Source organism: Mastigoproctus giganteus, chromosome 11 (genome assembly GCF_048544385.1).
Source record: "Mastigoproctus giganteus isolate SK-2022 chromosome 11, ASM4854438v1, whole genome shotgun sequence".
Classification (NCBI taxonomy): domain Eukaryota; kingdom Metazoa; phylum Arthropoda; class Arachnida; order Uropygi; family Thelyphonidae; genus Mastigoproctus; species Mastigoproctus giganteus.
The window spans coordinates 37954265-37968563 of NC_143585.1; the positions used below are offsets into that span (position 1 = coordinate 37954265).

Consider the following 14299-nt stretch of genomic DNA (forward strand, 5'->3'; position numbering starts at 1 on the left):
TACATGCATCCCATGCACCTTTCCTTCTCTGCCATGTGTCTCAGTAGCTCATCTGACATCCATTTAGGGCTAAGCTTTGATCAGTATTTCTTTGTTGGTATGAAAAGCCTAATAGCTTCTTTGATTACTTCCCTGAATACTTCCCATTTATAATTTGCTGTTGGCAACATCATCACTTCACACAATTTAAAAACTGTCTGAGACCTCTGTAGTCATCCTTATAAAAGCAAAAGCCTTTCCTTTTACTCTTGACAGTAGTTTTATCTTTAATTAAATTCCACATTAGTACACTGTGATCACTGACACCCAGTGGGCCTTTTACCTGCAGATTTTGAATGCATGAAGAATCACTGCTGATAACCAGATCTATCTCTTTACTAAGAGCACACTGGTAAAAAATATTTCTTTTGCAAAATTTCAATTAAGGTATTACTTTTTTTTTTTTTCACACATACCAAAAGATTGCAAAAGGAAAGAAGGGAATCAAGGTATGTTCATAATGTGATGTGGGATTGTGCATTGATCCCAGTTGCACCACACCGTACAAAATTTGGTGGTAATTTATTGTTTTGGTTAAAATTCTGATATTCTTGTGTATAGTAGCAGCATATTTCTGAAGTTTACTTTTTTTTTTTTAATTCTGTTTACTTTTTACAATATTGCAGAGCTCAGTATGTGATTCCTTTGCACATTGTATGTGATCACCGATCCTTTACATAATTCCCTTCCCTGATAGTAAACAGTCACATAAAAACAATATTTTAAAAAATATTGATCTTGATCTTTGTTTCTAAACTTTTATACATTGATGGAACAGAAATGCATATATTAATGAGAGATTCTGTACAACTTCCTCCTTACTTTTATTAATCGATACATACAAAATATATATTGATGGGTTTCATTATCAAGTGGTTTTTTCTTTCTTAATCACTTTTTCTCGAGGTAACTGTTTATTAACTGTAAAATGTTTGTGATTGCACTGAATGCCAGTTTATCAATTAATAGGTTCCTGTTTCAAGTGATTGGAGTAGTAGCTGAAGCCATACAGAATCACATATATATTTCTACCCTGCATTCAGAAGATTACACATTTCTTTGCCAGCAGATGGCCCATTTGCTGCTTTACTTGATGCACATGTTTCAATCAGGTAGGTACCTAATTGTTTCATTTTCAGTATTAATTATATGCAAACAGTACTATTTATTGTTTTCATAGTACTTGGCAAAAGCTCAGTTGTGTACAGTATATATCACAGAGAAAACTAAGTTTACAGGATGCATTGAACTCATATTGCAAAGCAAGCCACCAGCAGTTGCCTCAGCATTGCATTGTAAGTGCAATGCCGAGATAAAAACACTGCTCTTGAAGGAGAAGAGTGCTGCTATTTATTTGAAATGTGTGCCAATACTTATGCTGCTGTTTTGGTGCTGGTTGACACCGCATTGTTGAGTAAAAGATAAGCAGGGTCAGGTGAAAGACTTCACAAGTCAGTGGTGATAAAATATTTCCATACACATACACATTCCAGGGATGTTAAATTGTGCCAAAGTTTAAAACTTAAGTTTAGTGCAATTGCTTCAGGCATGCAGAGCTCTAAAACATTATTGTGCAGCAGTTGGCAAAAGTTAAAAAAATAGTGGTTCATGTCATATATTATGTTAAGAAGTCCTTCTATTCACACATAGGAAATAATCAAGATGACTGATTATTCCTGTGTGGATAGAAGGAACTTTTACGGGCTTGATTAATCAATCAAGCCCGTAAAAGTTCCAGTTTTATTGTTGGGAATTTAGTCATAACTACACTTGTATAAAAAAATTGTCTATGTAATTCTTCATGCTGACTCATCACAATAAAATTAGTCAGCATAAGCTCCCTCACGCCAACTCATTAATTGCTATTAATTGTGGTTCAATTCACGTATGCAAATTACAAACTCTGCAGCTGTTTGACAATTGACTTTTATTCAATATTCCTCCTACAGATACTGATTCAGTGTGGTATTATAATGTTTCTTGTATTATTTCTCTTTAAACTCCTAAGCCATTGATTCTCCTTTATCATTTCTCATTCCAGCAATAATTCAGACCTTCCAGATGTAATTCTCATTCCAACTGTAATTCTAAGTTGTTACAATATTAGTATTAATAGTGGCAAATGATATAAGAAAGCAAGATTATACAGCATTAGCCAAAAAAAAATCCATTTCACCTATCTGTCCCCTCCAATAGCTTTAGTTCTTCCTTGGATATATTCAAACTATCCACTTCCACAAAAATGGATAGAAGCTTGTTCCACCAATCAACCACTGTTTGGCCAATGCAAGCTTCCACACATCTACTCTGTAACCATTCTTCCTCGGTTTTAATTTATGCCTCCTCATGTGCATTGAGCAAGAGGAAGAATGACACCTCAGTCAACTTTCCTTGAAGGTGCCTAGTCTACAGACACTGCAATTTGCAGAAATAAATCCTTTCTTGGTAAGGATCATCCCCTTTGTTCCCCTTGCCAATCTCATTACCATTCTCTATACACATTCCAGCAGCTCTCCATCCTTTCTAAAATTAGGCCTCCTGTAATCAGTGCTGCTCAACATGGAGCCTGATCATTGCCCTGTACAATTGGATAATCACCTCTTATCCTGACTGGAAAATTTCCTATATATCACTGACAAAACCCTATGAGCTGTCCTGGCAGCCTGTCTGCACTTCTTAGAGAAGAGAACTTCATATATGACTGCACAATTAACCCCAGATCCTTTTCATTTTCCACTACTCTGAGTGTAATAACACACAGTTGAGACATTACTCTCGAATTACTGCTACTCATATGCATAATTGAAGTTTAACACTGCACTTGTCAATATTAAACTTCAATTGCCATTTTTCAGCCTATCTGCCTAATTTTTCTTAATCTTGTTGCAGCATCATAACTTTATTACTGTCATTAACCATCCTGATATACCTTCATAAATATTGAAAACAGCAATTGGCCCAGCACTGAACCCCGGATGACTCCATTAATAACATTAGTCCATGAAGAGCAGTCCCCATTGATAACCACTTGGTCATCTTCCACTCAACCATCACTTTATCCATAGCCGTAACGTTCCCTTAATGCTATGCTACTCCAATTTGTACAGCTGTCTTTTATGACCAACAGTGTCAAAAGCTCTCCTTTGTCGTTGCATCATAGTGTCCAGTTAATTTGTTTAGACAAGATCTCTCCTTAACAAACTCATGCTGTGACTGAAGTATAAATGCACTTCTGTCTAGATGGTTATGAATTACTTCTTTAACCAGTGACACTCCATTATAAAGTATTCAGAATGCAGAAATTTGCAGAAATAAATCCTTTCTTGGTAAGGATCATCCCCTTTGTTCCCCTTGCCAATCTCATTACCATTCTCTATACCCATTCCAGCAACTCTCCATCCTTTCTAAAATTAGGCCTCCAAACCTGTAATCAGTAAAACAAATTTCTGCATTAGTAAAGTTCCATATAGCTAGAACTTTACTTTCCTGTTAAGCTAACAAGTCTGTAATTACTGATGTTACCCTTTATGAAAGCAAAATCCTTCCCTTTACACGTTATGGTAGTTATGGTAAGTATCTTTAAGTAAATCCTACATCAGTACACAGATCACTGCCACCTAGTGGTTCTTTTATCTGCAGATTCTTAATGCATGAACAAACACTGCTGATAATCAAATCAAGAGTGTTGCTGCTTGTTTGTTTTTTTAATTTATTATTTTTATTATTATTTCCTGCATGACATTATATTTTGGAACATTTTCTTCACAGTGAAAGACTTCACACGGTTTTCAAATCTACCAACATTTCATCTTCAGAAAGTTTACTTAATATCTTAGTTGCCTCATTTACCCCCACCCACCTTGACGTTGCTACTGTCACTTTGAATACTGTGCAAAATATTGGAATCACTCCAATAATTCTATTTACATGTTCGACGAACATGTAAATAGAATTATTTATTGTATTTATTCAATTTTTTATCTCATGCACAGGAAAAATTACAAAAGTTTGCGGCCCCTCCGTAGGAGCAGCAGTGCGTAGCACACGCTTCTTGATTAGACCGGGGTTCGAGCCTGTCACCACCAAATACGGAGGATGCAGAACGGTCAGGGAATGACCACCGCATATTCACGGAGCAATATGTCCTTAGTTGCTAATGCTCCTAAAAACCAAAATAACAAACATAAGAAAAGCGTGCAATTTAAAAAAAAATTATAAAATTACAAAAAAAGAGAGGAGACAGTCATAACGCAGTAAGTTTTACCTCTAGAGCATCGTTGCCAGAATTGACGTCTTCAGTGATAAGTACGCCACTGCGGAGGATTTGAGAGCTGTGGAGATTTAGAAGGGGTCGGCCCCTCAACCTTATCCCTGCTAAGAACATATTAATGAATGACTGGACGGTGGCCTTTTTCTTTTCATCATAGATTTCTTTGTAGCAAGCAAGTACATCATTCACCCCTCTGTTAACTTTTAAGAATCGTTCGCTGTCAGGATCTGTCTTCTCAAACCTCGTCATTGCCGATGCAATTTCACGAAGTGCCATTCCATCTCTCGGATGATGAACCATCTCAGCTCCTGATTCGGTTCATCTCCAGCTTCCTCAGCATTTTATTCTTTCACTATCGCTTCCTTCAAGTCAATAAGTTCTTTGTTAGATAATTCCTTCTCTTCTTTCGCTATTAACTCTTCCACATCTTTGGCATCAACCTCCAACTGAAGTAGTTCTGCAACCTTTACAATCTTATCTGTAACCTCTTCTTATGATTCGTCTTTTTCAAATACTTCGAAGCCTTTTATGTGCCTTGGGCATATTTTCTTCCATGCATCATTTAAACAACTTTTAGTAATTTCCACCCGGGCTTTATTAATGTTTAAGATGCCGTGGTAAATATTGTAAGATTTCCAAAAGTCTCTTAACGTAAAATTTTTCTAATTGTCTACTGCAGACAATGCCTGAGCAAATGTTGTGCGTAAATAGTATGCTTTTAAATTCAAAATAACACCCTGATCCATAGGTTGGATGATTGAAGTTGTGTTTGGTGGTAGAAATATGACTCTCACATTCAAATTGAAATCATCTAGATGCATAGGATGACCAGAAGCATTATCTAATATAAGCAAAATCTTTAAAGGAACATTTTTTTTTTTTTTTTTTTTTTTATGTGAACCCCAAACACGACAGGTAGTAGAACCTATAGTACTTAGTACCGTGCTTGGGTTGGAGGTTGAGAAGACGAAAGAAGATATTTGTTGACATTGGACTTGAACTTCTGTCGATTTTAATTTTCAGGAAATACGTATGAAGGAAGGTTGTTCCAGAAAACAGCAGTTGAATGAATAAATGAGAAAGATGAAAAGTTGGTTCTGTGGGTTTGAAGTTGGACAGTAAATGGATGTTGGCTGGTGGCGGCACGTGTTCGGACTGTTTTGAAAGAGAGAGCGGGAATTATAGAAGCCAATTCAGAAGAACAGTGCCCATGGAAGTATCTGTAGAAGAGGCATGCAGCAGAAACAGTATGTCTATGAGAAAGCGAGTGGAGAGACTCTGTTAGAGATGAATCATTAATTAACCTAACTGCCGTCTTCTGAATGGAATCAAGAAGCCCGAGAGAGATTTTGGGGACACCACCCCAGATGTGGGAACAATATTCCATGGCAGGGCAGATTTGCGATTTATACAGAGTGAGCCACTGTTTGGAAGAAAAGTAATGCTGAGAGCGAAAGAGAAAACCAAGTTTTTTAGATGCACAGGAAGCAATATTTGTAATGTGCTTGTGCCAAGAGAGAGAGAGAGAGAGAGAGAGAGAGAGAGAGAGAGATTAGAAGTCAGGGTAATCCCCAAAAGAGATATATCATTTTGCCTAGAAATCGGAGTGTCACTAAAGATAAGCATAGGAGCAGAAGAATCCTTTTTGCGAAATATAAGACAAAACTGAGTTTTAGAAGGGTTGAAATCAACTAAGTAGTCTTTGCCCCACTGGAGAATTACCTGGAGATCGGCATTTAAGGAATTGGTAGCAGATTTTTGAGAAGTTGAAGCTGATTGAGCAGGACAAGGTTTCTCAAAATGGAAAGTGGAATGCAATGTGCTATCATTGGCAAAACTATGGATAGGATTTCCAGTCAATGAAAGAAGGTCATTAATATACAAGAGGAAAAGAGTGGGGGAAAGAACTGAACCTTGGGGGACACCAGCATTAATGGTGTTAAAGACAGAGAGCCATCTACCATCACCCTCAGTGAGTGATCAGAGAGAAAACTGGATAACCAATTACTAAAAACAGATGGCAAACCATAAGATGGAAGCTTGTTTAGAAGACCTTTATGCCAAACATGATCAAAAGCCTTTGAGATGTCAAGAGCAACTACTTGTGTTTCACCAAACCTTTCCATTGAATTAGTCCATAAATGGGTAACATAAGTCAGAATATCACCGGTGGATCGACACTCATGGAATCCATTCTGGCGATCATTGATCAGACGGAAGGTTTCTACGTAGTTTAAGAGTTGGCAGTTAATTGGTTTCTCCATTACTTTCGAAAGAGTAGAAGTAATTGCAATGGGATGATAATTTTATGGGAGGGATTTGTGACCCTTTTTAGGAACTGGTTGGATATGAGCAAATTTCCAAGCAGAAGGAAAAACACCTTTGGAATAAGAAAGTGAAAAAAGGCGGCAAAGAATAGGAGTAAGTTCAGGAGCACAGGTTTTGAGAACAAGTGGAGAAATACCATCGGTACCTGGAGCTTTCTTAGCATCAAGATTCATCAAAATCCTTCTGATATCCTTTTGACGGAAGACCACAGGAGGCATTGAATGGAGCGTGTTGGGAATGGTGGAAGGTGTTTTACCAAGATCATTAATACACGAGCTGGAAGAAAAATGGGATGCTAGCAGGTCAGCTTTATCCTTGGCTGAAGTGACAACAGAACCATCTGGTTTGGACAGAGGTGGGAGCAGAGATGGGCAAAAGTTGCGGCCAATAGCTTTGGCAAGAGACCAGAATGCTTGGCTACCATTAGGGCAAGAAGCAAGTTTTCTACTCTTAGCCTGTTCAAACTCTAGTTTGGACTGATTAATAACTGCTTTACAATTGTTGCGAGCTTCGGTGTAGGCAAAAAATGAAACTGAAGAATTAGAAACAAGCCAATTATGATATGCAACATTCTTCTCTTTAACAGCCGTAGCACATTTATTGGAAAAACCAAGGTTTAGATAAAGGACGAGATTTTAAAGTGGAGTGTGGGATAAAAGATTCCATTCCTGCAAGATAATTTCACTGACACTGTCTGAGCAAACGTTGACATCAGAAGTTTTGAAACAGTAATCCGACCAAGGAAAAGAAGAAAAGAAGTCTCGCAGGTCATCCCATTTTGCATTCTTGTAATGCCAAACAACATGAGGTTGGGAATAGCCATGAGAGAAAGGTTCCATTGGAGAAGAGACAATCACCAAGTTGTGATCTGAAGTGCCTAAAGGACCTCTCACTTTGACCATGTACTTAGAAGGGTTGTTTGTGAGAAAAAGATCAAGTGTATTGGCTGTATGATTAGGATTGTCCGGTATTCTTGTAGGTAAATGAACAATCTGTGCAAGATCATTAGTAATTGCAAAAGCCTTAGCATCTCGACCTGCTTGATCGGTGTGACTAGAAAACGGAAGCCAGCTGGAGTTGTGAACATTAAAATCACCAAGGAAAATTACCTCACTGTTAGGAAAGTTGGACGGGAGAAAGTCAAGTTGCAAAGAGAGGAAGTCAAAGAGCTCCAAGTGATTAGTGGAGTTTGGAGAACGGTAGAGACAACAGATGAATTTGACACAATGAGGTAGAGAGATTTTAAGCCAGAGAAGATCAAAGAGAGGAGATTCCAAATTGCCAAGTCTCTAACAGGGAATATCAGAATGGACATATGCACAAGTACCACCTTTGAGGCGAAAATAATCATACAGCGAATAATTTGAGCATCTGAGATGAGCAGTAGTTGAATCAACCGATAACTGAGATTCTGTCAGAAAAAGTACATGGAGTTTGGCAGACTGCAAGTGGAAATGGACATCGTTGAGATTAGAATTGAGACCACGTTATATTTGTGAAATGAATTAGGAAGTGCTTAGGAGGTTTAGATCTTTTCGCAGATAAGCTTGCTCTATTAGTTGTTGTCTTTGCAATATTTTTCAACCTCGGAATGCACCTGAATTTAAACCAGTCCTCAAAAAGAGATATTGTTACCCATGCTCTCTGGTTCGATTGGAAATGCACAGGTAGGGTGGCGTTATTGATGCCCTTAAATGCACGAGGTTTCCAGAATGGTACACAAGCAGTGGTTTTAATCTGTAATCTCCCACTGAATTAGCCCCAAGCAAGAGCGTGGTCATGCCGGATCGAACATATCTATGTTCGATCCATCATTTTTTTCCAATACAGAGCAGTCTCGTCTACGTTAAAAATTTGCTGCGTTGAATAGTCGCCTTCATCGATAATTTTTTCCAACACATCACAAAATTTCTCTGCAGCTGCAGAATCAGCACTGGCGACTTCACTGCATATTTTACACGATGTTTGAACCTCTTAAACCACCCGTTGCTTGCTACAAACTTGGCTTGAGGTTCGCCGTAGTACTTATCCTTAATATCTTTATAAATACTTGTTGCTTTTGCTTGAATGGTCATTAGACTCAGGGGCACTCACTTCTGAATCTGATTTTCCATCCATATTATTAACAGCTGTTCCATCTTTGATATAGCACCTTAATGCTGTTTTGTGATCACTGTTGATCTTAAGTGTATTGATCCTTTGACATGTTCTTTTATACATGCACTGTCCTTTAAAATAGTATTCCCTGTTGAAGCAGCAAGACCTAAATTCCCTTGAAATAGATGACAAACTTTGTCCTGCTTCGTACTTAATCATTTTCATCTTCATTTCTAAATCAATTTTGTTTCATTTCCTGGCACTTCCACCACTTGCACTTTCCATTCATCATTGTAATACATAAATAGGAATGAAGAGAAGTTTCTGAAAATTTGTTTTTTATATGATTGAAAATTTCAGTGAAGGGGAACACATTTCACCGTAATAGTGTAAAAACCCACACAATTGCAGTTATTGGTATTATTGCAATGAGATAGTTTACTATTCGTTTATAATTAGATGCACTAATAGAAAAGCCCAATAAGCAGGAAAGTGCATATTGTTTTTTGGTCGTGACCTCCAGAAACGTTCTTTTGAAAAATATCACAAAAGCATTCAAAATTGATTCTTATAATGGGAACATATGATAATGATGAAAAGGTAGTGCAATTTCCATTATAAATATGACTTTTTTGGAGAGATAAATGGCTTACTAATATAGCAAAATTTTCAACTTCCAAGGACTTGGAACAAATTACAAAAAATTTTTTTTTTAAATAAAACAATGTGTTATTGGGTTCACATTACTATATTTTCACGATACCTCCATTTATTCGTACTGGATGCAAAATACGTTTCCACGATTTTTTAAGGTTACACTGGCTGAAAAAAAACTTACATAAAGTCGAATTTCCGTAAGCCGAGTATTACATAAGTCGGGGAGTTCCTGTATATGATATCAAAATTATTTTTTGCATCCAGTTCCTTAGTGATCACATAATAGCATCCAATCAGAAAGTTAAACTAACAGGTCTGTGATTACTTGTGTCACCTTTAATCCTCTTTATGAATGGGGGTAAGTTTACACAGTTCCACTCCATGGGAACTTCCCCTGAGTCCAAGGATGCTCTCATAATTATGGCTGTGGGTTTGCTTACTTCCTTTGATGCCTCCTTTAAAATAACTGGATAAATCCCATCCAACCCAAGTGCCTTTCTTATATTAACTTCAACAGTTTCTCCTCCACTTTGACCTGGTCACTTGGTTATTTTTTATGGTATATTCAGATATAGAGGAATTTTTTTGTAAATGACAATATGGTACATTCTTTCTACTACTTAAAATTGATTAAGATAGTCAAAAAAATAATGCATTATAATTTCAAGAGTTTTGCGAAAATAATTTGCAACAAAAAGTCCAATTGTTTTTGTCATTTTTGAATAAAAAAAGATGTATTAACAGTTAAGCATAGTGAAATTTGACTTTATAAGTAATGGAAAGAAATCAAAAATACTTTTCTTTAACATTAATATGAGTTTTAGCTGGATGAATAGAGTGGTTGAAGAGTGCAAAAGATAAAACACTGAGGGAGGAGTCAAAATGGTATTAGCTTAAATTGCTAACTACACCCTATGCTCTCAATGGCAGTGGCATAAACTACCAGCTATGGGTTTGTATCACATATATTATAGCCATCTCACTCTCTGTTCTCAAGATATTTACCTGGGTAATGACTATTTTTCCCTATATATATATATATATATGTGTGTGTGTGTGTGTGTGTGTGTGTGTGTGTGTGTGTGTGTGTGGATAATGTCAAGGTGCTAACGGAACTGAAATTGTTGCTACGGAGAACAAAGAAGAGAAGGATGATAATAATAAATAATTTTAAATACTTAACTATCCACTTATGTATCCATTATGATTGTTGGGTTCTTTCTGCTTAAATTTAGCAGTGTCCCTGGCCCATAAACCATTAATTAAATAATATTTTATTCTTATAAAAAGTTATATATACACACACACAGTAAACCCTTGCCAGTCCGGAATAATTAGGGGGAGAAGTCATCTGGATTAAGCAGTAATCCAGATTAGTGAAGCAAAAGATAGCCCTCAAAGACAAAAAAACTTAGAACACAAATAAATGGAAAATTTAATGATATAGGTAGTGCTGATGAAAATAAATTTTTAAAAAAATCACTGTAGAGCCTTTATTTAAAAACTATAAAAAGACAGTACATTTATCCATCGATAGATGGATAAATGTACTGTCTTTTTAATGTAATGTAATAATGGATAGTAGTAGTAGTAGTAGTGGTGGCATGTGATGCAAGAAAGCAAGTGTATGAGCTTATGCAGTATCAGCCAAAAAAAAAATCACACCATTCCCTCCAAATGCCTGTCCAGTTCCTCCTTAAATTTATTCAACCTATCAACTTCCACAACGACAGATGGAAGTTTGTTCCAGCAATTAACTACCCGCTGGCTAAAGGCAAATTTCCGCACATCTATTCTACATCTGTCCTTTCTTAATTTGAATTTATGTCCCCTTAGGTTCGTAATTTGAACAAGTGGAAGGATCCCATCAGAATTAAGCTTGCTCAACCCATTCAAGGCCTTATACACCTCAAATGTAATGTAATGTAATGATGGATAGCTTCTCCCAGGAATACTTCTTTTGGCTTTTTTTTAATGTCTGTCTATTTGATATACTGCTTTTATCACTCCCCACATCGAAACTCAAAAGTACTCAACTGTGAACAGAATTTTTCATATTTCAATCCGGATTATCCAACATCTGGATTGACTAACTGGATTAGCAAGAGTTACTGTGTATATATATATATATGTGTGTATATATATATATATATATATATATGTGTATATATATATATATATATATATATATATATACACACACACAGGGTGTCCCAGGAGGAAAGGTCAATATTCCAGGAGGTGAAAGGATAGGTCATTTTAAGTATAAATGTTCATATAAACATGTGCCCTATCCCGAATGGTTTCCGAGATAGAGCTTCTTTAATGTATATTTGTTTTGAAATTGGTGCTCAGTATTTTCCTGCCCTCCCATCACACTGCGACATTTGATTGTCAGTTGCCAGTTATCAGTTGGCTGTTGTGACTGTAGAAGTGAATCAGTGAGTAGTGTCAGTTCTGATTGTACAAGTGTTTGCTAAAAATGGCTCACATTTTTACTAATGTGGAATATGCAGATATGCTGTATGTTTACGGTTTCTGCAATGGTAGTGCCCCTGCTGCTGTTGAAGAATACCATTGGCGCTTTCCTACACGTCGAATTCCGGATCATAGAGGGTTTTTCCAAAGTTTTCAACACATTGCGTGAAAGTGGTATGCTTTCCAGTGCTCATGTTTCATCTGAACGAGGATGTCAAGAAAATGTGCAGGAATGGGAACACATTCTGAACGTGGTTCAGCGTAGTCCTACAATTAGCATGCGAAGACTTTCTGCACGTCTCGGTGGTTCATGAACACATGTATGGCAAACACTACCTGAAGAGAGCTTGTACCCGTTTCACCCACAGCGGGTGCAAAATCTTCACATAGGGGACAGTGCCACGCGTCTTGAATTTTGGCATTGGTTAAATGCCAATCGTGAAGTGCTTCCATCAATACTATTAACTGATGAAGCCACGTTTACCCGGAATGGAATCAATAACACTCACTGATGGTCGCACGACAATCCACGTGGTACAGTGGAAACAAATTACCAAGTTCATTTCTCAATCAATGTGTGGTGTGGTACGATTGATAACGTGTTGATAGGTACCGTTATTTTAGAACATCGAATGACAGGACACAACTACCTTCAATTTTTGCAATATACATTAGGTGAACAATTAGAGGACATTCCTTTGGCCACACGGTGTGCTATACACTTTCAGCATGACAGGGCCCCTTCCCATTCTACCAGACATGTGAAGCAACGTCTGGACCGAATTTTCCTGAAACGTGGATTGGTCGTGGTGGTGCCGTTAACTGGCCACCAAGATCTCCAAACCTAACCGCATTACATTTTTGTTTATGGGGTTGGATGAAGAGTAAAGAAAGGTGGATACAATGGATGATCTGTAGCTCGCATAATGGATGCTGTTGCCCATATAAAGGAACATGAAGATACACTTAGACAAGCAACATGCCATGTTCTCATGAGAGTAGAAAAGTGCATTGAAGTTGATGGTGGAATTTTTAAAAATTTTTTATAAACTGTTCCAAATTTGTCACTTGAAAAATAAATATTCAAATGCCTCTATCTTGGAAACCATTCGGGATAGGGCACATGTTTATATGAACTTTTTTGCTTAAAATGACCTATCCTTTCACCTCCTGGAATATTGACCTTTCCTTCTGGGATACCCTGTATATATATGTATATATGAGGAAAAAGTAGTATATCTGTTGAAAAATCTGTTGAAAATGTCAAAACTAATAGGAAAAGCAGAAATTGGAGATAATAAAGGCGAGAGAAAGAATTATGAAAATCCTATATGATATAATGAATTAAATAAAATTATGGGCTGAGTTGGAGAGCCTATTAAGGAGAAGGGAACTGTGAAGCAAAAATAATTAGATTAATATATGGAGTAATAGCAAGCATCAAATAAGGTTCGGATAATTTGGTTATAAGTCCAAGACACGGAGGAAGAAAAATTTTAAAATTAAAATCTGATATCAGCTAAAAATAAATATTGTACATAATCAGGTATTTTCAGGGGGACTACACCTGATCATGTACCAAAAACTGTGTTTCTATATTTGTCCCTACCTATGGAAGTAAAGAAAATTTAAAAATAATAATAAATGAGAGCAAATACAAGGGTAAAGTAGTAAAACTTCCACAAAAATATTAACAAGGTAGTCCCAATGCAGTGTATGTTGTAAAACATAAGAAATTAAAGTAAATTAATAAGTAAGTAAAATAATAATAAAAACATGTGCTTATAGTGTAACTTAGATGCCAAAATAGGTGGTTAAAAGTGAGAATTAGTAAATGATGTGAATTTATGTAGGATTTTTGGGAAAATTTGTATGATTTGTATATTAATTTACTTTAATTTCTTTTGTTTTATTACACTGTGTTGGGACTATCTTGTCCATATTTTTATGGAAGTTCTATTACTTTACCCTCCTATTTGCTCTCACTTATTATTATTTTTAAATTTCCTTTACTTCAATAGGTAGGAACAAGTATAGAAATGCAGTTTTTGATACATGAACAGGTGTAGTCCCCTAATGAAATATCAGATTATGTATCAATATTTATTTTTAGCTAACATCAGATTTTAATTTTATAATTTTTCCCGCCCTTATTTAATGCTTGCTATTACTCCATATATTAATCTAATCATTTTTGCTTTACAGTTCCCTTCTCCATCATTGGCTATCCAACTTAGCCTATAATTTTGTTTAATTCATTATATCATATAGGATTTTCACATTATTTCTCTCTTTCTCATGCCGTAATTATCTCCAATTCCTGCTATCCTTCTCCTATTAGTTCTGACATTTTGTGTAATTTACACCTCCATCTTCGCACTTTTCAACAGAATTATTACTTTTACCTCATATGTATATAAACTTTTGTAT

At 36.3% G+C, this 14299-nt stretch overlaps 1 protein-coding gene across 1 annotated transcript in view; it reads left to right on the forward strand.

The window, feature by feature from the left end:
• Window positions 1-14299, forward strand: part of htt (huntingtin) — a 688215-nt gene that overhangs the window by 378240 nt on the left and 295676 nt on the right. Inside the window, exon 31 of the mRNA XM_090385445.1 lies at window positions 1009-1151. Within this exon, the coding sequence (XP_090241571.1) occupies window positions 1009-1151 (143 nt within the window). The remainder of the gene's footprint in view (window positions 1-1008; window positions 1152-14299) is intronic.